At 48.5% G+C, this 24,355-nt stretch overlaps 1 protein-coding gene, 1 long non-coding RNA gene and 1 pseudogene across 2 annotated transcripts; 1 reads left to right on the plus strand and 2 right to left on the minus strand.

Annotated features, from left to right (window-relative positions):
* The first annotated feature begins 2,241 nt into the window (after positions 1-2,241).
* On the plus strand, positions 2,242-7,943 carry LOC121564190 (annotated as a pseudogene).
* A 1,739-nt stretch (positions 7,944-9,682) lies between these two features.
* Positions 9,683-18,522, minus strand: LOC123490733 (general transcription factor 3C polypeptide 1-like; the record flags this gene model as incomplete). Its single annotated transcript, XM_045220606.1, has 5 exons — positions 9,683-10,454; positions 13,986-14,281; positions 15,801-16,242; positions 16,429-16,757; positions 18,281-18,522. Coding segments are annotated over 5 exons (1,582 nt in total), but the record flags the coding sequence as incomplete, so codon positions are not given.
* On the minus strand, positions 17,146-17,872 carry LOC123490732. Its single transcript, XR_006661030.1, has 3 exons — positions 17,699-17,872; positions 17,364-17,404; positions 17,146-17,293 (listed from the first exon to the last, which is right to left on the minus strand). It is a non-coding gene; the product is annotated as an uncharacterized LOC123490732 (long non-coding RNA).
* Positions 18,523-24,355: the final 5,833 nt, after the last annotated feature.

Here is a 24,355-nt window from a genome sequence, read left to right on the forward strand (position 1 = left end):
CCTATCCCCTCCTCTCTTCTCCAGGCCATCTCCGGTGTCCTTCTCCCTTACCTCACCTCGCTGATCAACTCATCCTTGACCGCTGGCTATGTCCCTTCCGTCTTCAAGAGAGCGAGAAGTTGCACCCCTTCTCAAAAACCAACACTTTCAGCCACTCTGATGTCAACAGCTACAGACCAGTATACGCTTCTTTCTTTTCTCTCCAAAACCATTGAGCGTGCCGTCTTTAGCCAACTCTCTTGCTATCTCTCTCAGAATGACCTTCTTGATCCAAACCAGTCAGGTTTCAAGACTGGTCATTCAACTGAGACTTCTGCTCTTCTCTGTGTCACGGAGGCTCTCCGCCACTGCTACTAACTCTCTCCTCTTGTCCTTCTAGACCTGTCTGCTGCCTTTGATACTGTGAGCCATCAGATCCTCCTCTCCACCCTCTCTCTCGAGCTGGGCATCTCCCGGCGCGGCTCACTCTTGGATTGCATCCCCTACCTGACCGGTCGCTCCTACCAAGTGGCGTGGCGAGAAGCTGATCTCCGCACCGCGTGCTCTCACCACTGGTGTCCCCCAGGGCTCCAGTTCCTAGGCCCTCTCCTATTCTCGCTATACACCAAGTCACTTGGCTCTGTCATATCCTCACATGGCCTCTCCTATCATTGCTGTGCAGACGACACACAACTAATCTTCTCCTTTCCCCCTTCTGATAACCAGGTGGCGAATCGCATCTCTGCATGTCTGGCAGACATGTCGAGTATGGATGACGGATCACCACCTCAAGCTGAACTGGCAGGCCGGAGCTGCTCTTCCTCCCGGGGGAAGGACTGCCCGTTCCATGATCTCGCCATCGCGGTTGGCAACTCCGTTGTGTCCTCCTCCCAGAGTGCGAAGAGCCTTGCGTGACCCTGGACAACACCCTGTCGTTTTCCTCCGCTAACATCAAGCGGTGACCCGATCTGTAGGTTCATGCTCTACAATATTCGGAGAGTACGACCTCTGCCTTACACAGGAGGCGGCACAGGTCTAATCCAGGCACCCCTGTCATCTCCCGTCTGGATTACTGCAACTTCCGCTGTTGGCTGGGCTCCCTGCCTGTGCCATTAAAGCCCCTACAACTCATCCAGAATGCCGCAGCCCGTCCCCAGTGTTCAACCTTCCCAAGTTCTCTCCTCACCCCGGCTCCTCCGCACCTCCACTGGCTTCCAGTTGAAGCTCGCATCTGCCTACAAGACCATGGTGCTTGCCCGCGGAGCTGTGAGGGCAGCACCTCCGTACCTTCAGGCTCTGATCAGTCCCTACACCCAAGCGGGGGCATTGCGTTCATCCACCTCTGGCCTGCTGGCTCCCTACCTCTGCTGAGGCACCAGTTCCCGCTCCAGCCCAGTCAAAACTGTTGCTGCTCTGGCACCCCAATGGTGGAACAAGCATCCCTCCACGGCGCCTTCAGGACAGCGGTGTCACTCACCACCTTCCGGAGACATTTGAAACCCCACCTCTTTAAGAATAAGGATAAAATAATCCTCTCTACCCCCAAAAAAAAAAAAAAAAAAAAAAATTTTTTTAAAAATAAAAAAAAATAAAAAAAGGAAAGTGGTTAACCCACTGGCATATAAGGTGAATGCACCAATTTGTAAGTCGCTCTGGATAAGAGCGTCTGCTAAATACGCGTAAATGTAAATGCAATCTGTTGTGATTGGTTCTGACTGTTAAGTCACATGGAACAAGGAGCCAGATGTTTCACCGGATGTATAAATCTGAAGCATCCGGTTGGAATTTCCACTCCCCACCAAAAATGGGCCCAGCGGCCGGCAGTGGGAGAGAGATGGGCGAAGATGGAACTGGGCCGGCGGCTCTGCTGATTTTCTTCGCATAGAATAAAAAGCCCGATCTCATTACAGTTTTCTATTCCCAAATCTACAAATGTGTTTACGAACAGAGGACGCTTAAGTTTTGTAGACGTGAACCCTTTGTCAAAGTTTTTAAAAAAATGGTGTTGTTTGCAAGGAGTGCAAGGGCAGAAATGGAGTTCTTGCACAAGCGCACTTCACAGAATAGGCGTTCCCTAAGAGAAATATTCAAATACACGCTAGAGGCAGCGCCAATAGGATCTACGCTAGCTCGTGCTTGGCTCTGCCCACCTCCTGCTTGTTCTGCCCACTATACTTCATTTGCTCCCGTTGAAAACAACACAGGTGAACTATCTTGGGTTGGTTAAAAAAATATTTGGTTATGTTGTGTTTCTGCTCCCAGGTGGACTACATCCTGCAGTGGTGGTCGCCCCTAGTGTCCTGGAGGAGTATTACGCTGGCTGTTGGCATTATCAGGACAGAAAGGGACGACCTTCTGCTACACATACTGAGGCTGGGACACTTGGACACTAAAGGATTGCTCAAAGCACTGGGGGGAAGAGGCTCTGCTTAGACATATGGGTTATAGACACAGACACACACACAGATGACAGAGGTTCACGCACACAGACTTTGACAGAGGACACGCTTACACAGATGACAGAAGACACACACACACACACAGATGACAGAGGACACACAGATGACACGCACACAGATGACAGAAGATACGCACACAGATGACAGAGGACACATTGCACACAGATGACAGAGGACACGCACACAGATGACAGAAGACACACACACAGATGACAGAAGACACACACACAGATGACAGAGGACACGCACACAGATGACAGTGGACACACACACAATGACAAGGACACGCACACAGCACAGAGCACACACACACACAGATAGACGCAAACACATGCACTTGATTGATCATTCAGTGATCATGTATTTCCTGGGTGTTTGTATTCCAGGTTCTGTGGATCAACGAAGAAGGCCAGAAGAGGTCGTGAGGAGAACACCAAAGAAATTCACCACGACCAATCACGTGAGTTTACTGCACAAACACATTAGCCTGTCCCATTGAAAACCCACTGTCAAGATGCTAACGTCCTTAGCGTTAGCAAACCATTACAACTTAAACAGGGCTAGCATTATTAGCATTTGCCTGTCCTATTGAAAACCCATAGTGAGGAGCTAACGTCCTTAGCGTTATTTAATAAAACACACTTAAATAGGGCTAGCATTATAGCATTTGCCTGTCCTATTGAAAACCCATAGTGATGACGCTAACGTCCTTAGCGTTGCTAATGAAAAACACTTCCCTAGCTCGTGGGCGTGCCTGGTGGACCTGGAGGGTTGAACATGCGTCACCTGTGGCGTCCAGGAGTCAAAGGCTCTGCTGAGGATCATAGAGGTGGTTAGGAGGCCACTACCCAGAGACCCTGGGAAGGCTTCTCATCGTCCGAAGCTCCACGTCTTCCCTGTCCTCTGGACACTGGTCAGTTCACTGGGGCTCGTTCTGTGTGCACTCATACTCTCCCCAACCCTAACGGGTTTACAATGAATGGACTGGTTTGAAGAATATGATGGAAGCTCTCTTCTCTCATCCCCCTCCCTCCTTCTCCTCCTCTCCTCCTCTCTCACCCCCCCTCCTCTCCTCCTCTCTCCCCTCCTCTCCTCCTCTCTCCCCCCTCCTCTCCCACCCCCCTCCTCCCCCTTTCTCTCACCCCCCTCCTCTCTCACCCCCCTCCTCCTCATCCCCCTCTTCATCCCTCTCTCCTCCTTCTCTCTCTCTCCTCCTTCTCTCTCTCTCATCCCCCTCTCTCTCACCCCCTCTCCTCTCTCCTCCTCTCTCTCCCCCCTCCTCTCTCATCCCCCTCTCCTCCTCCTCTCCTCCCCCCACTCCTCTCTCATCCCCCCTCCTCTCTCATCCCCCCTCTCCTCCTCCTCTCCTCCCCACTCCTCTCTCATCCCCCTCCTCTCTCATCCCCCTCCCCTCTCATTCCCCCTCCCTCTCTCATCCCCCTCTCCCATCCCCCTCCTCTCTCATCCCCCTCTCTTCTCATCCCCCCTTCCTCTCATCCCCGTCCTCTCTCTTCCCCCCTCCTCTCTCATCCCCCTCTCCCCCTCTCCTCCTCTCATCCCCCTCTCTCCTCCTCCTCTCCCTCTCTCTCATTCCCCGTCCTCTCTCATCCCCCTCTCACTCTCCTCCTCCTCTCTCATCCCCCTCTCCTCTTCTCATCCCCCTCCCTCTCATCCCCCGTCCTCTCTCATCCCCCCTCTCTCATCCCCCTCTCTCATCCCCCCTCCTCCCTCATCCCCCCTCATCCCCCCCCTCCTCTCTCATCCCCCCTCACCCCCCTCCTCTCTCATCCCCCTCCTCTCTCATCCACCCCCTCCCCCTCCTCTCTCATCCCCCCTCCTCCCCCTCCCTCATCCCCCCTCCCTCCTCCCTCATCCCCCTCTCTCATCCCCCCTCCTCCACCCTCCTCTCTCATCCACCCCCTCCTCTCTCTATCCCCCCCTCCTCTCTCATCCCCCCTCCTCTCTCCTCTCATCACCCCCTCCTCTCTCATCCCCCTCTCTCTCCAGGTGAGTCCGTTCATCCATGACAACACTGTCAAAGTTCCTGGTCTATGGCGGTAGTCGTGACTACCAGGCGAGGCCCGGCGGCCTGCTGGATTACATCGACAACGAAGTCATACCGGACTTCCTGGGAGGAGCCTGTCTGGTGAGTTAGAGCAGGGCTGGAGCAAAAAACCTGCACCCCTAGCACAGTAGACTGTCTGGTGAGTACATGGTCATATTCATAAGGGAATACGTAGTAAAACCTTTTGTAACAGAAAACGAAAACACTCTAATTTTCTAAAATGTATTTCTATAGGGCTCGATGCCATCCGTAGCGCGGTAGACCTGCGCTACTGCGCGATAGAAATGTAAAGGTAATGTTTGCTCGTTCAGAGTCTGCATTCACGGTAAACGCAGCATACAGTATGTCGGCTCGATCTGAAATTACTTTTACATTTCAATCACGCTACAGCGCTGAACTCCAGCGGATACGAATTGAATCAAGACCTTATTTTCTTGACTAATTTATTTATCCATTTATTTTTTACATCTTTCTTTTTAAATGTCTTGTTAACTGTTTCAGTGCCAGTGGTCTGAGGGTAACATCATGTTAACTGTTTCAGTGCCAGTGGTCGAGGGTAACATCATGTTAACTGTTTCAGTGCCAGGGGTCAGAGGTAACATCATGTTAACTGTTTCAGTGCCAGGGGTCAGAGGGTAACATCATGTTAACTGTTTCAGTGCCAGGGGTCAGAGGGTAACGCATGTTAACTGTTTCAGTGCCAGGGGTCAGAGGGTAACATCATGTTAACTGTTTCAGTGCCAGAGGTCAGAGGGTAACCATGTTAACTGTTTCAGTGCCAGGGGGTCAGAGGGTAACATCATGTTAACTGTTTCAGTGCCAGAGGTCAGAGGGTAACCATGTTAACTGTTTCAGTGCCAGGGGTCAGAGGGTAACATCATGTTAACTGTTTCAGTGCCAGGGGTCAGAGGGTAACATCATGTTAACTGTTTCAGTGCCAGGGGTCAGAGGGTAACCATGTTAACTGTTTCAGCGCCAGGGGTCAGAGGGTAACATCATGTTAACTGTTTCCAGTGCCAGAGGTCAGAGGGGTAACATCATGTTAACTGTTTCAGTGCCAGGGGTCAGAGGGTAACATCATGTTAACTGTTTCAGTGCCAGGGGTCAGAGGGTAACCATGTCAACTGTTTCAGTGCCAAGGGTCAGAGGGTAACCATGTTAACTGTTTCAGTGCCAGGGGTCAGAGGGTAACCATGTTAGCACTGTTTCCAGTGCCAGGGGTCAGAGGGCAACCATGTTAACTGTTTCAGTGCCAGGGGCAGAGAGGTAACATCATGTTAACTGTTTCAGTGCCAGGGGGTCAGAGGGTAACATCATGTTAACTGTTTCAGTGCCAGGGGTCAGAGGGTAACCATGTTAACTGTTTCAGTGCCAGGGATCAGAGGGTAACATCATGTTAACTGTTTCAGTGCCAGGGGTCAGAGGGTAACCATGTTAACTGTTTCAGTGCCAGAGGTCAGAGGGTAACATCATGTTAACTGTTTCAGTGCCAGGGGTCAGAGGGTAACATCATGTTAACTGTTTCAGTGCCAGGGGTCAGAGGGTAACCATGTTAACTGTTTCAGTGCCAGGGGTCAGAGGGTAACATCATGTTAACTGTTTCAGTGCCAGGGGTCAGAGGGTAACATCATGTTAACTGTTTCAGTGCCAGGGGTCAGAGGGTAACCATGTTAACTGTTTCAGTGCCAGGGATCAGAGGGTAACATCATGTTAACTGTTTCAGTGCCAGGGGTCAGAGGGTAACATCATGTTAACTGTTTCAGTGCCAGGGGTCTGAGGGTGGCACGGTGCCTAAGTCTCTGTATCAGAGCCAGCAGCAGCAGGAGAGTCCAGACAACAGACTACTGACAGATCCTATTTACCAGTCAGCACACTGCTTCACTGGGGCGCCACACGAGGTAACACACACACACACACAGAGAGGAACACAACGCATGCACACACACACACGCATGAAACACACTAAACTCCGCTCCCCTCTCTCTCCTAGATCATGATAGAGATCTTGGAGGGATCGTCAGTGATCACCTGGGACTTTGATGTTCTGAAAGGGGATCTGATCTTTAATATCTACCACTCCAAACGCACCCCAGACCAGCCATCCCAGCCCCCCTCTGAACACACCCCAGCCCCCCAGACCAGACCTGACCAGCCCCCCTCTGAACACACCCCAGCCCAGCCCTCCAGCCCAGCCCTCCAGACCGGCTCAGTCCACAACGCCCAGCTGCTGGAGAGTAGCTGGGTGCTGGGGGTGGACTACAGTTCGGTGGAGTCACCTCTCAGCTGTAGGGAGGGAGACAGTATACAGGTAACAATATCCTCCTGCCGCCGACACACACACACACACACACACACACACACACACAGCTAACCTCACTCCCCAGCTTGAAACGTCTCAATGGAATTGCTACCTTTACTACAGTATAATTGTGTCAGACGTTGTCAAGCCGGACAGAGGACCTGAGATCCCAGTAACTGACTTGATGCAGTGAAGCTGTTGAAGAACTACAGGGACGCCTGTTACAGCTGTACTGTCCTGTACTTACCTGAGGACATGTAGGAGCAATTACTTCCACAGATAACACCTCTGACCTGGAGGTAGAAGCAACACTTCCACAGATAACACCTCTGACCTGGAGGTAGAAGCAACACTTCCACAGATAACACCTCTGTCCTGGAGGTAGAAGCAACACTTCCACAGATAACACCTCTGACCTGGAGGTAGAAGCAACACTTCCACAGATAACACCTCTGACCTGGGAGGTGAAGCAACACTTCCACAGATAACACCTCTGACCTGTAGGTAGAAGCAACACTTCCACAGATAACACCTCTAACCTGGAAGTAGAAGCAACACTTCCACACATAACACCTCTGACCTGGATGTAGAAGCAACACTTCCACAGATAACACCTCTGACCTGGATGTAGAAGCAACACTTCCACAGATAACACCTCTGACCTGTAGGTAGAAGCAACACTTCCACAGATAACACCTCTGACCTGGAGGTAGAAGCAACACTTCCACAGATAACACCTCTGACCTGGAGGTAGAAGCAACACTTCCACAGATAACACCTCTGACCTGGAGGTAGAAGCAACACTTCCACAGATAACACATTGACCTGGATGTAGAAGCAACACTTCCACAGATAACACCTCTGACCTGTAGGTAGAAGCAACACTTCCACAGATAACACCTCTGACCTGGAGGTAGAAGCAACATTTCCACAGATAACACCTCTGACCTGTAGGTAGAAGCAACACTTCCACAGATAACACCTCTGACCTGGAGGTAGATTGTATAGGTGACAGTTCCATCTCGCTCGTCCTCCCGTCAATATCCTCTCTCCTCCATCTCACCTCCTTCCCCTCCTCCCTCAGGGCTCCCACGTCACCCGGTGGCCAGGTGTGTACATCCTGCAGTGGAGGTTGGTGTGAATGGAGGTGGTGGGCGCGGCGCCCCCTGTGTCTCGGGGGTTGTCATTACATCAGGGGGAGATGTAATGACAACAGGTGTACAGGTCTCTACACACTGGGCCACTGTCATGTTCTACACAGAGGTAGTGGCCGCCAAGATTTCAGGTAACGTGTGTTTTAAAAGTAAGTGGTTTAGCGTACAGTAATGAGTGTGTTAATCGTGTTAAATCCAGTGCTGTAATGATGACCTAGCCCTTCTGTTAGCTACATACTGGACAGGTGTTGCTAAGCTACCTACTTCCAGTGCTGTAATGATGACCTAGCCCTTCTGTTAGCTACATACTGGACAGGTGTTGCTAAGCTACCTACTTCAGTGCTGTAATGATGACCTAGCCCTTCTGTTAGCTACATACTGGACAGGTGTTGCTAAGCTACCTACTTCAGTGCTGTAATGATGACCTAGCCCTTCTGTTAGCTACATACTGGACAGGTGTTGCTAAGCTACCTACTTCAGTGCTGTAATGATGACCTAGCCCTTCTGTTAGCTACATACTGGACAGGTGTTGCTAAGCTACCTACTTCAGTGCTGTAATGATGACCTAGCCCTTCTGTTAGCTACATACTGGACAGGTGTTGCTAAGCTACCTACTCCAGTGCTGTAATGACAGTGTGTGTTTTCCAGAGGCTCCATGACCAGTCTAGAGTCGTGTCACAGCGGATTCTCCCAGCTGAGCGGCGTCACAACCTCCTCTGACCAATCACAGAGCAGCTCCCTCATCTCCAGATAAACACACACACACGGACGACTAGATAATCTCTCTTTCGCTCACACTTTACTACACAAAAGGGCTCCATCAAAATGTATGCAAGAACAACGGTCACTTTATCAAGTCCAGCTGTTGTGAGTGGTTGGATGAAAGCTCAGTGGGCAGAGGTTAAAGTGACAAGTCAGTGGGCGGAGTTTACAGGCGAGAGTCCAATATAAAAGGCCCTTGTACGGGTGGTAGGTTGGAGGGCATTACACACGGGTTGCGACCCACAAGGTTGCCAGTTTGAATCCCGGATGAGACTTTTGTTTTCCAACATTCTTAAGTAAATCACATTTCTAAATCTAATAACGTTCTAAAATGACTAAACATCTTTATATATGTGAAAAACCAAATGTGGTGCCCTCCTCCTCTACTGGCGCAGTGGTTCTAACCTTGCTGATGCCCTTTCTCCAAAAAGGTCTATGACCCTGGTTACACATTGCATTAACATGAGGTTTTCCTGATCTGATCTCTTTGACTACGCAAATAAGCTATATCAATTCTACTGCACATCACTTCATCAAGCATGCAGACTAGTTAAACTCCCCAGTGCCTTTAAGAGGTGCATTGCTGATACAGCGTGATCGGATTGAATCCCGGCCTAAAACGGGAACGTGCAAAAACACAGCATTAATGAACCAATAACAGGGCATTATTGAAACTGTAAATGACATTTTATTGTGTTATTTGTTCTACTGATTAACTTGGTCTTTGAAAAGGAACTATTTGAATAACTATTGATATTTTTTAATAAATATTATTTAACAGTAGATGGAAGCTTGGAGAGGAATTGACTATTTTCATGCTGTGTTAACTGCAAATATGACTGATAAAGTTATTCAATTTTGTGTCCATGTTGATCAACTATTAAAAAAAGTGACTTATTCTGTTCTCTTTTTTTACAATCAGAATAACTTTAATCTTAGATAAAATAATCAAGAGTCACATTTCAAGATTTTAATTTTATTAAATCACACTTTCAAGAAAACGATAACAAAACAACTTACATGAAACCATGACAACAGGTTTTCCCAAATCAAAGAACTATAAGATGTGAAACGAATTCCCAGAGCTCTGTAAAACCAGAACTGAAACATAATTTTTAGCTAAAATAAAATCTTGTTGTCTGGTAAGAGTAATTAAGAACCAGAACCAAAGATCCTTGGTTACCCACTGTGAAGAAACTTGTTGTTCTAACTCCTGGGCCTATTAGTCCTGATCAAGTAAAACTCCTGTCCCCAGCAGTCCTGGGGTGTATTCACTAAGAACTAAATGGAACCAAACAGAAGCATAGGGAACGAAACGGCGAGGGACCTCCTTTAACTTTTCCAATAGAAACTCTTGTTTATGTTTGCGAAAACATTTTTCAGTTGCAAAATGTTTTGCTACGGCCTAAAAAGTTTCACTACGGTGTGCGCTAAAGAATACACCCCGGATCAGTTAAAACTCCCTACTGTTTGTTCTCATGTTGTGCGAATTGGATCCACTGGTTCCAGTTGTTTTCATGGGGGAAAACCTGTCCTAGACGCAGACAGCAGTCGATGGTCGGCTCGTAGAACACAGTGGTCGTCTCAGCCGGTCTTACCGCAGTCTCCCCCAGCCTCACCCCTGTCTCTCTCGCCCTCTCCTCCTCCACCAGGAAGGTGGCTGGGCAGGAGAAGAGGGAGGGTTTTGGACGTCTGCTCACGTACCTCCTCTTAATACAGCCCAACTCTACCAGGGCCTGAGGGGAGGAGAGAGGAGGAACAGAGGAGGAGGAGAGAGGAGGAACAGAGGAGGAGGAGAGAGGAGGAACAGAGGAGGAGGAACAGAGGAGGAGGAGAGGAGGAGGAGGAACAGAGGAGAAGGAGAGAGGAGGAACAGAGGAGGAGGAACAGAGGAGGAGGAGAAGAGAGGAGGAACAGAGGGGGAGGAGAGAGGAGGAACAGAGGAGGAGGAACAGAGGAGGAACAGAGGAGGAGGAGAGAGGAGGAACAGAGGAGGAGGAGAGAGGAGGAACAGAGGAGGAGGAGAGAGGAGGAACAGAGGGGGAGGAGAGCGGAGGAACAGAGGAGGAGGAGAGAGGAGGAACAGAGGAGAGAGGAGGAACAGAGGAGGAACAGAGGAGGAGAGAGGAGGAACAGAGGAGGAGGAACAGAGGAGAAGGAGAGAGGAGGAACAGAGGAGAAGGAGAGAGGAGAGGGGTACAAGGAAGAAGAGGGAGAGATGAACATGAGTGAAACTGACCAGAACTGGTGATGTTAGCTGTGGAGGAGTGTGTGGTAATTTCAGACCTGAACACTTAAATCCACTTTTCACAAAAGAGGAACATAAAACTGCTATAACATTATAGTATAGTGTGGGACAGGTGTGGTTAGTGACTGACAGACGAGGTGCTACCTGTGAAGGGGTGTGGTTAGTGACTGACAGACGAGGTGCTACCTGTGAAGGGGTGTGGTTAGTGACAGACAGACGAGGTGCTACCTGTGAAGGGGTGTGGTTAGTGACTGACAGACGAGGTGCTACCTGTGAAGGGGTGTGGTTAGTGACGGACAGACGAGGCGCTACCTGTGAAGGGGTGTGGTTAGGTGACAGACAGGCGAGGTGCTACCTGTGAAGGGGGTGTGGTTAGTGACTGACAGACGAGGTGCTACCTGTGAAGGGGTGTGGTTAGTGACTGACAAACGAGGTGCTACCTGTGAAGGGGTGTGGTTAGTGACTGACAGACGAGGTGCTACCTGTGAAGGGGTGTGGTTAGTGACTGACAGACGAGGTGCTACCTGTGAAGGGGTGTGGTTAGTGACTGACAGACGAGGTGCTACCTGTGAAGGGGTGTGGTTAGTGACTGACAGACGAGGTGCTACCTGTGAAGGGGTGTGGTTAGTGACAGACAGGTGAATGTTCCTACCAGTATGACATGTCCTAATAGAATCACTGTCTGGAACACTCCTCTGTAGTGTTCTAGTATAGTGTGATAGAGCCCTAGGGCTGCTGCAACACTCCTCTGTAGTGTTCTAGTATAGTGTGATAGAGCCCTAACTAGCTGATTCATCTCTAACTAGCTGATTCATCTAGCCTACATTAGAGATGATCAGCTGATATATCTAACTAGCTGATTCATCTAGCCTACATTAGAGATGATCAGCTGATATATCTAACTAGCTGATTCATCTAGCCTACATTAGAGATGATCAGCTGATATATCTAACTAGCTGAATCATCTCTAACTAGCTGATTCATCTAGCCTACATTAGAGATGATCAGCTGATATATCTAACTAGCTGATTCATCTCTAACTAGCTGATTCATCTAGCCTACATTAGAGATGATCAGCTGATATATCTAACTAGCTGATTCATCTCTAACTAGCTGATTCATCTCTAACTAGCTGATTCATCTAGCCTACATTAGAGATGATCAGCTGATATATCTAACTAGCTGATTCATCTAGCCTACATTAGAGATGATCAGCTGATATATCTAACTAGCTGATTCATCTCTAACTAGCTGATTCATCTAGCCTACATTAGAGATGATCAGCTGATATATCTAACTAGCTGATTCATCTCTAACTAGCTGATTCATCTAGCCTACATTAGAGATGATCAGCTGATATATCTAACTAGCTGATTCATCTAGCCTACATTAGAGATGATCAGCTGATATATCTAACTAGCTGATTCATCTAGCCTACATTAGAGATGATCAGCTGATATATCTAACTAGCTGATTCATCTCTAACTAGCTGATTCATCTCTAACTAGCTGATTCATCTAGCCTACATTAGAGATGATCAGCTGATATATCTAACTAGCTGATTCATCTAGCCTACATTAGAGATGATCAGCTGATATATCTAACTAGCTGATTCATCTAGCCTACATTAGAGATGATCAGCTGATATATCTAATTAGCTGATTCATCTAGCCTACATTAGAGATGATCAGCTGATATATCTAACTAGCTGATTCATCTAGCCTACATTAGAGATGATCAGCTGATATATCTAATTAGCTGATTCATCTAGCCTACATTAGAGATGATCAGCTGATATATCTAACTAGCTGATTCATCTAGCCTACATTAGAGATGATCTTAGCCTACATTAGAGATGATCAGCTGATATATCTAACTAGCTGATTCATCTAGCCTACATTAGAGATGATACAGCTGATATATCTAACTAGCTGATTCATCTAGCCTACATTAGAGATGATCTTAGCCTACATTAGAGATGATCAGCTGATATATCTAACTAGCTGATTCATCTAGCCTACATTAGAGATGATCAGCTGATATAGCCCACCCCAGTAGTGGTTCTAGCAAAGAAGCAGTGGTTTCTAACTCCCTTTATCTGTGGTTCTAGCTTGCTTGGCCATTTTTTTGTGCAAAAAAATAAAGTCCTATGTTTAAAAACATGGTGAATTTGGCTACAGGAGTAGTAGAAACGTGGAATAAAGGCCTATGTTTATGTATATATTTCTTTGCACCTGCCACACCAAAGGTCTGTGCACGGCCCTGGTGTGTGTGCATGGTGTGTGTGTGCATGGTGTGTGTGCATGGTGTGTGTGTGCATGGTGTGTGTGTGCATGGTGTGTGTGTGCATGGTGTGTGTGCATGGTGTGTGTGTGCATGGTGTGTGTGCATGGTGTGTGTGTGTATGGTGTGTGTGCATGGTGTGTGTGTGTATGGTGTGTGTGTACATGGTGTGTGTGTACATGGTGTGTTTACATGGTGTGTTTACATGGTGTGTATGTACATGGTGTGTGTGTACATGGTGTGTGTGTATGGTGTGTGTGTACATGGTGTGTTTACATGGTGTGTGTGTACATGGTGTGTGTGTACATGGTGTGTGTGTATGGTGTGTGTGTACATGGTGTGTTTACATGGTGTGTGTGTACATGGTGTGTGTGCATGGTGTGTGTGTACATGGTGTGTTTACATGGTGTGTGTGTACATGGTGTGTGTGTATGGTGTGTGTGTACATGGTGTGTTTACATGGTGTGTGTGTACATGGTGTGTGTGTACATGGTGTGTGTGTACATGGTGTGTGTGCATGGTGTGTTTACATGGTGTGTGTGTACATGGTGTGTGTGTGTACATGGTGTGTGTGTGCATGGTGTGTGTGCATGGTGTGTGTGTGCATGGTGTGTGTGCATGGTGTGTGTGTGTATGGTGTGTGTGTACATGGTGTGTGTGTACATGGTGTGTGTGTGTGTGTGCATGGTGTGTGTGTGTATGGTGTGTGTGTGCATGGTGTGTGTGTTGTTCCTACCTGCACTAGGTCCAGCACCACCACAGGCTGCAGGACTCCTCTGTAGTGTTCCAGTAAGGTGTGTTCTGGTAAACCGGGTCGGGTCATGATATGGTACAGAACTGCCTCCAACATGCCTTTACACACCGGACTGTTCAGACTGCCGTCCACGATACGCCACGGACGACTGATGAACGACACGTCACACCCACCGCGGCCGCTGTTACCGCTGCTACCATCCTCTTCCTCACGCAGACCGCTAGCTTCACCATCATCTTCCTCAGCTAGAGATGAAGATGGCTTCTCACCGTCGCCCTCTGAGGAAAATAAAAACACAATGAAACACACCAGTTACACAAAAACACACGAGACACGCACACTTACGAGACACACACACACACAGGAGACACACACACACACGACACACACACACACACAGGAGACACACACACACACGACACACACACACACACGAGACACACACACACACGAGACACACAAACACTTACGAGACACACACACACTTACGAGACACACACACACACTTACGAGACACACACACACTTACGAGACACACACAGGAGACACACACACACACACACAGGAGACACACACAGTACCAAGTCTCACTTGTGCTCTGCTCTGTCTCAGAGGTCTGGTTAACAGGGTCAGCTGTAGTCTGGTTAACAGGGTCAGCTGTAGTCTCAGAGGTCTGGTTAACAGGGTCAGCTGTAGTCTGGTTAACAGGGTCAGCTGTAGTCTCAGAGGTCTGGTTAACAGGGTCAGCTGTAGTCTGGTTAACGGGGTCAGCTGTAGTCTCAGAGGTCTGGTTAACAGGGTCAGCTGTAGTCTCAGAGGTCTGGTTAACAGGGTCAGCTGTAGTCTGGTTAACAGGGTCAGCTGTAGTCTCAGAGGTCTGGTTAACAGGGTCAGCTGTAGTCTGGTTAACGGGGTCAGCTGTAGTCTCAGAGGTCTGGTTAACAGGGTCAGCTGTAGTCTCAGAGGTCTGGTTAACAGGGTCAGCTGTAGTCTGGTTAACAGGGTCAGCTGTAGTCTCAGAGGTCTGGTTAACAGGGTCAGCTGTAGTCTCAGAGGTCTGGTTAACAGGGTCAGCTGTAGTCTGGTTAACAGGGTCAGCTGTAGTCTCAGTGGTCTGGTTAACAGGGTCAGCTGTAGTCTCAGTGGTCTGGTTAACAGGGTCAGCTGTAGTCTGGTTAACAGGGTCAGCTGTAGTCTCAGTGGTCTGGTTAACAGGGTCAGCTGTAGTCTCAGAGGTCTGGTTAACAGGGTCAGCTGTAGTCTCAGAGGTCTGGTTAACGGGGTCAGCTGTAGTCTCAGTGGTCTGGTTAACAGGGTCAGCTGTAGTCTGGTTAACAGGGTCAGCTGTAGTCTCAGTGGTCTGGTTAACAGGGTCAGCTGTAGTCTGGTTAACAGGGTCAGCTGTAGTCTCAGTGGTCTGGTTAACAGGGTCAGCTGTAGTCTGGTTAACAGGGTCAGCTGTAGTCTCAGTGGTCTGGTTAACAGGGTCAGCTGTAGTCTGGTTAACAGGGTCAGCTGTAGTCTCAGAGGTCTGGTTAACAGGGTCAGCTGTAGTCTCAGAGGTCTGGTTAACAGGGTCAGCTGTAGTCTGGTTAACAGGGTCAGCTGTAGTCTCAGTGGTCTGGTTAACAGGGTCAGCTGTAGTCTGGTTAACAGGGTCAGCTGTAGTCTCAGTGGTCTGGTTAACAGGGTCAGCTGTAGTCTGGTTAACAGGGTCAGCTGTAGTCTCAGTGGTCTGGTTAACAGGGTCAGCTGTAGTCTCAGTGGTCTGGTTAACGGGGTCAGCTGTAGTCTCACCTGTGCTCTGTTCTGTCTCAGTGGTAGATGATGGTTCTTCTCCGTCCCTCTCTCCTTCTAACTCCTCTCTTCTCTCCATCCCTCTCTCCTCCGCTGTCTCATTCCTGTCTTTCTCTTTAGGCTGCATCGTCTTCCCCTCCTCCTCCTCCTCCTCTTCCTCCTCAGGTGTCCTCTCTCCACTCTTCTCAACCTCCTCTTCCTCCATCACCATTTCTCTTTTCTCTCTCTTCCTCCGTGGTTCCTTCTCTCTGGGGGCCTCCATGGTTCTCTTGCGGAGGAGGGGGTTGTGGTGCTCTCTGTCCCCCAGGACGGAGGCCCCTCCGTGGGGCCGGTCTCTCTGCCTCTCGGTGGAGGTCAGTAGCCAGGGCTCAGCGTGACTCAACAACACCAGACGCACTGAGCTCCCTCCCACCTCCAACACCAGCTCTTCCTCCAGCAGGTCCTACAGCCAATCACAGAGGAGAAAAAGACACATGAACCAATCACAGAGCAGAGGTTCAGTATAGACAGGGAAGGAGACCAATTAGGGAGGAGTGTTTCAGGACGGGAAGAGAAAGCGACTACAAACTTCTCCTGATGAAATAGCGTTGACATTGTGTGTGTTTCAGTGTGCCTCCATAAGCCCTACCTGTATGTACTGCTGCAGCCCTCTAGTACGCCCATCTCTGGGCTCGGCCAGGTGTGTGTGTGATGTCACCAGGTCCTGTCTGTCCAATCCGAAGGCTCCGTGTCTCTCCAGCGTTGCTCTGAGCTCTGCCACAGCCCCAATGTCCTCTGGGTTATACCCTCTCTGGGTCACCAGACGCCCCTCACACCCCTCTACAGAGGAGGAGGGGGAGGAGGGGAGGGGGGAGGAGGAGGGAGAAGGGGAGGAGGGGGGATGGGCACTGAGGGAATGGGTGAGTAAGGAGGGGAGGAGAGAGGTACCCTGTCTGGAGAAGTCTAGGGGAGGAGAGTCTGAGAGGAGAGAGAGAGAGAGAGAGAGAGCAGGATAAAGGCAGAGAGGTGAGAGAGGAGGAAGGTGAGAGAGAGTGTACCTACCCTGGGTAATAAACAGTGTGTGTCCCTACCCTGGGTAATAAACAGTGTGTGTCCAGGTGTGTGTCCCTACCCTGGGTAATAAACAGTGTGTGTCCAGGTGTGTGGCCCTACCCTGGGTAATAAACAGTGTGTGTCCAGGTGTGTGTCCCTACCCTGGGTAATAAACAGTGTGTGTCCAGGTGTGTGTCCCTACCCTGGGTAATAAACAGTGTGTGTCCAGGTGTGTGTCCCTACCCTGGGTAATAAACAGTGTGTGTCCAGGTGTGTGGCCCTACCCTGGGTAATAAACAGTGTGTGTCCAGGTGTGTGTCCCTACCCTGGGTAATAAACAGTGTGTGTACCTACCCTGGGTAATAAACAGTGTGTGTCCAGGTGTGTGTCCCTACACTGGGTAATAAACAGTGTGTGGCCCTACCCTGGGTAATAAACAGTGTGTGTCCAGGTGTGTGTCCCTACCCTGGGTAATAAACAGTATGTGTCCAGGTGTGTGGCCCTACCCTGGGTAATAAACAGTGTGTGTACCTACCCTGGGTAATAAACAGTGTGTGTCCAGGTGTGTGTCCCTACACTGGGTAATAAACAGTGTGTGGCCCTACCCTGGGTAATAAACAGTGTGTGTCCAGGTGTGTGTCCCTACCCTGGGTAATAAACAGTGTGTGTCCAGGTGTGTGGCCCTACCCTGGGTAATAAACAGTGTGTGTCCATGGTGTGTGTCCCTACCCCTGGGTAATAAACAGTGTGTGTACCTACCCTGGGTAATAAACAGTGTGTGTCCAGGTGTGTGGCCCTACCCTGGGTAATAAACAGTGTGTGTCCAGGTGTGTGTCCCTACCCTGGGTAATAAACAGTGTGTGTACCTACCCTGGGTAATAAACAGTGTGTGTCCAGGTGTGTGTCCCTACCCTGGGTAATAAACAGTGTGTGTACAGGTGTGTGTCCCTACCCTGGGTAATAAACAGTGTGTGTCCAGGTGTGTGTCCCTACCCTGGGTAATAAACAGTGTGTTTACCTACCCTGGGTAATAAACAGTGTGTGTCCAGGTGTGTGTCCCTACCCTGGGTAATAAACAGTGTGTGTCCAGGTGTGTGTCCCTACCCTGGGTAATATGTGTGCCAGGTGTGTGTCCCTACCCTGGGTAATAAACAGTGTGTGTCCAGGTGTGTGTCCCTACCCTGGGTAATAAACAGTGTGTGTCCAGGTGTGTGTCCCTACCCTGGGTAATATGTGTCCAGGTGTGTGTCCCTACCCTGGGTAATAAACAGTGTGTGTCCAGGTGTGTGGCCCTACCCTGGGTAATAAACAGTGTGTGTCCAGGTGTGTGTCCCTACCCTGGGTAATAAACAGTGTGTGTCCCTACCCTGGGTAATAAACAGTGTGTGTCCAGGTGTGTGTCCCTACCCTGGGTAATAAACAGTGTGTGTCCAGGTGTGTGTCCCTACCCTGGGTAATAAACAGTGTGTGTCCAGGTGTGTGGCGTAGCTGCAGCCTCATGGTGCAGGACTCCACCACGATACTATCGTTGGTGTTGAGGTTTCGGAGGTTGACGATGCCGGGAACGCAGTCTCCACGCATCATCAGGTACTTGGTGTGGGACGCCTTGTGAGCCCTCACCTCCATCCCCCTCCGCCCCTCGCTATCCTCCACCTCTTCATCATCATCATCCTCAGCCAGCACTGAGATACTGAGAGGAGAGAGACAGACAGACAGGGCAGAGAGACAGACAGGGCAGAGAGAGAGACAGACAGACAGGGCAGAGAGAGAGACAGACAGATAGGGCAGAGAGACAGACAGGGCAGAGAGAGAGACAGACAGACAGGGCAGAGAGACAGACAGACAGGGCAGAGAGAGAGACAGACAGCGCAGAGACAGACAGGGCAGAGACAGACACAGGGCAGAGACAGACACAGGGCAGAGACAGACACAGGGCAGAGACAGACACAGGGCAGAGACAGACAGGGCAGAGACAGACAGGGCAGAGAGACAGACAGACAGGGCAGAGAGAGAGACATACATACAGGGCAGAGAGAGAGACAGACAGACAGGGCAGAGACAGACAGGGCAGAGAGACAGACAGACAGGGCAGAGAGAGAGACAGACAGGGCAGAGAGAGAGACAGACAGGGCAGAGAGAGACAGGGCAGAGACAGACACAGGGCAGAGACAGATACAGGGCAGAGACAGATACAGGGCAGAGACAGACATGGAAGAGAGACAGACACAGAAGAGAGACAGACAGGGCAGAGAGACAGACATACAGACAGGTCAGAGAGAGACAGACAGGGCAGAGAGAGACAGACAGGTCAGAGACAGACAGACAGGTCAGAGACAGACAGACAGGGCAGAGGCAGACACGGAAGAGAGACAGACACGGAAGAGAGACAGACACGGAAGAGACAGACAGGCCAGAGAAACAGACAGGCCAGAGAAACAGACAGGGCAGAAAAACAGACAGGGCAGAGAAACAGACAGGGCAGAGAAACAGACAGGGCAGAGAAACAGACAGGGCAGAGAAACAGACAGGGCAGAGAAACAGACAGGGCAGAGAGAGGAGATAGGATGTCAGTAAACAAATAGAGAATATGGAACAATACACTCCCATACTAATTTATTTGGACAGGGAAGCTAAAACTTTGAATATGGCTCTATACTCCAGCATTTTGGATTTGAGATCAAATGTTTTATGTGAGGCGACATTACAGAATGTCATCTTTTATTTGAGGGTATTTTCATACATATCCGTTTTACCGTTTTTAAATGAAAGCACTTTATGTATCTAGTCCCGCCCATTTGAAGGTGCCATATGTGTTTGGACCACGCCATTGGCCACACCCACGCCATTGGCCATGCCCATTGGCCACACCCACTACCACGCCCAATGAAATGAAGGGCAGTAAGACTAATTCAACTCTGTCTTTCACCGAATCAGATCGCTGTCATCACAAAATCTTTCAATGTTGCCAATTATTTTAATGACTACTTCATTGGCAAAGTGGGCAAAACTCAGGCTTGAAATGCCAACAACAAACTGTGAGCCATCAAACATAGCCACCTTCATATTCATAAAATAATAAAAGCGCTGTCAATTGAAATGTTGTAAAGTTAGTGTGGGAAAAGTGGAAACATAATTGTTGTCAATCAGTAATGAGAAAGCATCTAGTATTGCCAACCTAGATGGAAAGCTACTGAGGTGTTGTCCACCAGTAATGAGAAAGCATCTAGTATTGCCAGCCTAGATGGAAAGCTACTGAGGTGTTGTCCACCAGTAATGAGAAAGCATCTAGTATTGCCAACCTAGATGGAAAGCTACTGAGGTGTTGTCCATCAGTAATGAGAAAGCATCTAGTATTGCCAGCCTAGATGGAAAGCTACTGAGGTGTTGTCCACCAGTAATGAGAAAGCATCTAGTATTGCCAGCCTAGATGGAAAGCTACTGAGGTGTTGTCCATCAGTAATGAGAAAGCATCTAGTATTGCCAGCCTAGATGGAAAGCTACTGAGGACGGTAGAGGACTATGTTGCCTCTCCTGTTCGTCATGTCTTTAATATGAGCCTGGAGAAAAGGGTGTGTCCTCAGACCTGGAGGGAAGCTAAAGTCATTCCACTACCCGAGAATGGGAAAGCAACCTTTGCGCGGCAGGTAGCCTAGCGGTTAGTGCGTTGGGCCAGTAACCAAAAAGGTCGCTTGTTCGAATACCCGAGCCGACAAGGTGAAAAATCTGTCGAGCCTTGAGCAAGGCTCTTAATCCCAATTTGCTCCAGGGGCGCAGTACCACTATGGCTGACCCTGTAAAACAACATATTTCACTGCACCTGTTTGGTGTATGTAACAATACAACTATTTTATTTATTTTTTTATTTTTGACTGGCAGACCAATCAGCCTGCTGGCCAGCTCTCCGAAGAAAAAAAATACGGTATTTCTCTCAACACATTAACCTGTGTGTCCATTTCTCTCAACACATTAACCTGTGTGTCCATTTCTCTCAACACATTAACCTGTGTGTCCATTTCTCTCAACACATTAACCTGTGTGTCCATTTCTCTCAACACATTAACCTGTGTATCCATTTCTCTCAACACATTAACCTGTGTGTCCATTTCTCTCAACACATTAACCTGTGTGTCCATTTCTCTCAACACATTAACCTGTGTGTCCATTTCTCTCAACACATTAACCTGTGTGTCCATTTCTCTCTCAACACATTAACCTGTGTGTCCATTTCTCTGAACACATTAACCTGTGTGTCCATTTCTCTCAACACATTAACCTGTGTGTCCATTTCTCTGAACACATTAACCTGTGTGTCCATTTCTCTCAACACATTAACCTGTGTGTCCATTTCTCTCAACACATTAACCTGTGTGTCCATTTCTCTCAACACATTAACCTGTGTGTCCATTTCTCTCAACACATTAACCTGTGTGTCCATTTCTCTCAACACATTAACCTGTGTATCCATTTCTCTCAACACATTAACCTGTGTGTCCATTTCTCTCAACACATTAACCTGTGTGTCCATTTCTCTCAACACATTAACCTGTGTGTCCATTTCTCTCAACACATTAACCTGTGTGTCCATTTCTCTCAACACATTAACCTGTGTGTCCATTTCTCTCAACACATTAACCTGTGTCTCCATTTCTCTCAACACATTAACCTGTGTATCCATTTCTCTCAACACATTAACCTGTGTGTCCATTTCTCTCAACACATTAACCTGTGTGTCCATTTCTCTCAACACATTAACCTGTGTGTCCATTTCTCTGAACACATTAACCTGTGTGTCCATTTCTCTCAACACATTAACCTGTGTGTCCATTTCTCTGAACACATTAACCTGTGTGTCCATTTCTCTCAACACATTAACCTGTGTGTCCATTTCTCTCAACACATTAACCTGTGTGTCCATTTCTCTCAACACATTAACCTGTGTGTCCATTTCTCTCAACACATTAACCTGTGTGTCCATTTCTCTCAACACATTAACCTGTGTGTCCACTTCTCTCAACACATTAACCTGTGTGTCCATTTATCTCAACACATTAACCTGTGTGTCCATTTCTCTCAACACATTAACCTGTGTATCCATTTCTCTCAACACATTAACCTGTGTGTCCATTTCTCTCAACACATTAACCTGTGTATCCATTTCTCTGAACACATTAACCTGTGTGTCCATTTCTCTCAACACATTAACCTGTGTGTCCATTTCTCTCAACACATTAACCTGTGTGTCCATTTCTCTCAACACATTAACCTGTGTGTCCATTTCTCTCAACACATTAACCTGTGTGTCCATTTCTCTCAACACATTAACCTGTGTGTCCACTTCTCTCAACACATTAACCTGTGTGTCCATTTATCTCAACACATTAACCTGTGTGTCCATTTCTCTCAACACATTAACCTGTGTATCCATTTCTCTCAACACATTAACCTGTGTGTCCATTTCTCTCAACACATTAACCTGTGTGTCCATTTCTCTCAACACATTAACCTGTGTCCATTTCTCTCAACACATTAACCTGTGTATCCATTTCTCTCAACACATTAACCTGTGTGTCCATTTCTCTGAACACATTAACCTGTGTGTCCATTTCTCTCAACACATTAACCTGTGTGTCCATTTCTCTCAACACATTAAAAGTGGTCCTCTGTAGCTCAGCTGGTAGAGCACGGCGCTTGTAACGCCAAGGTAGTGGGTTCGATCCCCGGGACCACCCATACACAAAAATGTATGCACGCATGACTGTAAGTCGCTTTGGATAAAAGCGTCTGCTAAATGGCATATTATTTTATTATTATTTATTAACCTGTGTGTCCATTTCTCTCAACACATTAACCTGTGTGTCTATGCATGTTGATTATTCAACAATATACAAGTCAGCAGCCACAGCTAGTGAAATCACTACAACTCTAAACAATGAGTTGTAGAATGTCCTGAATATATCCAAGACTAAAAGCATTTGCATTTGGTAAAAAAAAGAGTTCCCTAATTTCTAGACCTCAGCTGAATCTGGTAATGAATGATGCAGCTGTTGAGCAAGTAGGAGACTAAACTTCTGGGTGTCACCGTAGACTGTAAATGGTCATGGTCAAGGCATATTGATTCAATTGTTGTAAAGATGGAGAGGCCTGTGTGTCATAAAGAGATGCTGAGCATTCTTAACACCACACTGGACCAAACGCTCCCGAGCGGCGCAGCGGTCTGAGGCACTGCATCTCAGTGCTAGAGGCGTCACTACAGACCCTGGTTCGATATCACAATCCGGCCGTGATTGGGAGTCCCATAGGGCGGTGCACAATTGGCCCAGCGTCGTCCGGGTTTGGCCGGTGTAGGCCGTCATTGTAAATAAGAATTTGTTCTTAACTGACTTGCCTAGTTAAATAAAAATAAATTGTAAAAAATAAAAAACAAAGTCCTGCAGTGCCTAGTTTGATCATATCTTGACTACTGCCCAGTGATATGGTCAGGTGCTGTAATGAAGGACCTAGGAAATCCGCAGCTGCCCCAGAACAGAGCGCCGCAGCTGCCCCAGAACAGAGCAGCACGTCTTGCCCTTCGATGTTCACAGAGGGCTGACGTCAACAGTTTGCATTTCAGTCTCTCCTGGCCCAAAGTAGAGAAGAGAATGGCTGTGTCACTCCTTCTATCCTGGGGTTATATCCTTCCTGGTTGGCCCTGTCTGGGGGTATTGTCAGACAGGCCACAGTGTCTCCCCACCTCCAGCATCTATGCTGCAATAGTCTATGTGCCGGGGGGCTAGGGTCAGTCTGTCCTATCTGGTATACTTCTCCTGTCTTATCTGGTGTCCTGTGTGAATTTAAGTATGCTCCCTCTAATTCTCTCTCTCTCCCTCCCCTCCCGGAGGACCTGAGCCCTAGGACCATGCCTCAGGACTACCTGTCCTGATGACTCCTGGCTGTCCCCAGTCCACCTGGTCGTGCTGCTGCTCCAGTTTCAACTGTTCTGCCTGCGGCTATGGAACCCTGACCTGTTCACCGGACGTGCTCCCTTGTCCCAGACCTGCTCTCTCTTTCTCTCCCCCTCTGAATGCTCGGCTATAAAAAGCCAAGTGACATTTACTCCTGAGGTGCTGACCTGTTGCACCCTCTACAACCACTGTGATTATTATTTGACCCTGCTGGTCATCTATGAACGTTTGAACATCTTGAAGAACGATCTGGCCTTAATGGCCATGTACTCATATAATCTCCACCGGTCACAGCCAGAAGAGGACTGGCCACCCCTCAGAGCCTGGTTCCTCTCTAGGTTTCTTCCTGGTTCCTGCCTTTCTAGGGAGTTTTTCCAAGCCACTGTGCTTCTACATCTGCATTGCTTGCTGTCAGACCACATTTTACCCCAGGAGCCCCATTAGGGGCGGTAACTGTAGACATCAAGGTAGCTTTATTCAAATCAGGGGAATTTAGCGGAGCGAAGGACTTTCAGTGAAGCTCTATATGAGTGAAGCTCGTATGATAATGTTGCTTTGTTCACATCCGGGAACTGAGCCAGG

This window comes from Coregonus clupeaformis, unplaced genomic scaffold (genome assembly GCF_020615455.1).
Source record: "Coregonus clupeaformis isolate EN_2021a unplaced genomic scaffold, ASM2061545v1 scaf4551, whole genome shotgun sequence".
Taxonomy (NCBI): Eukaryota; Metazoa; Chordata; class Actinopteri; order Salmoniformes; family Salmonidae; genus Coregonus; species Coregonus clupeaformis.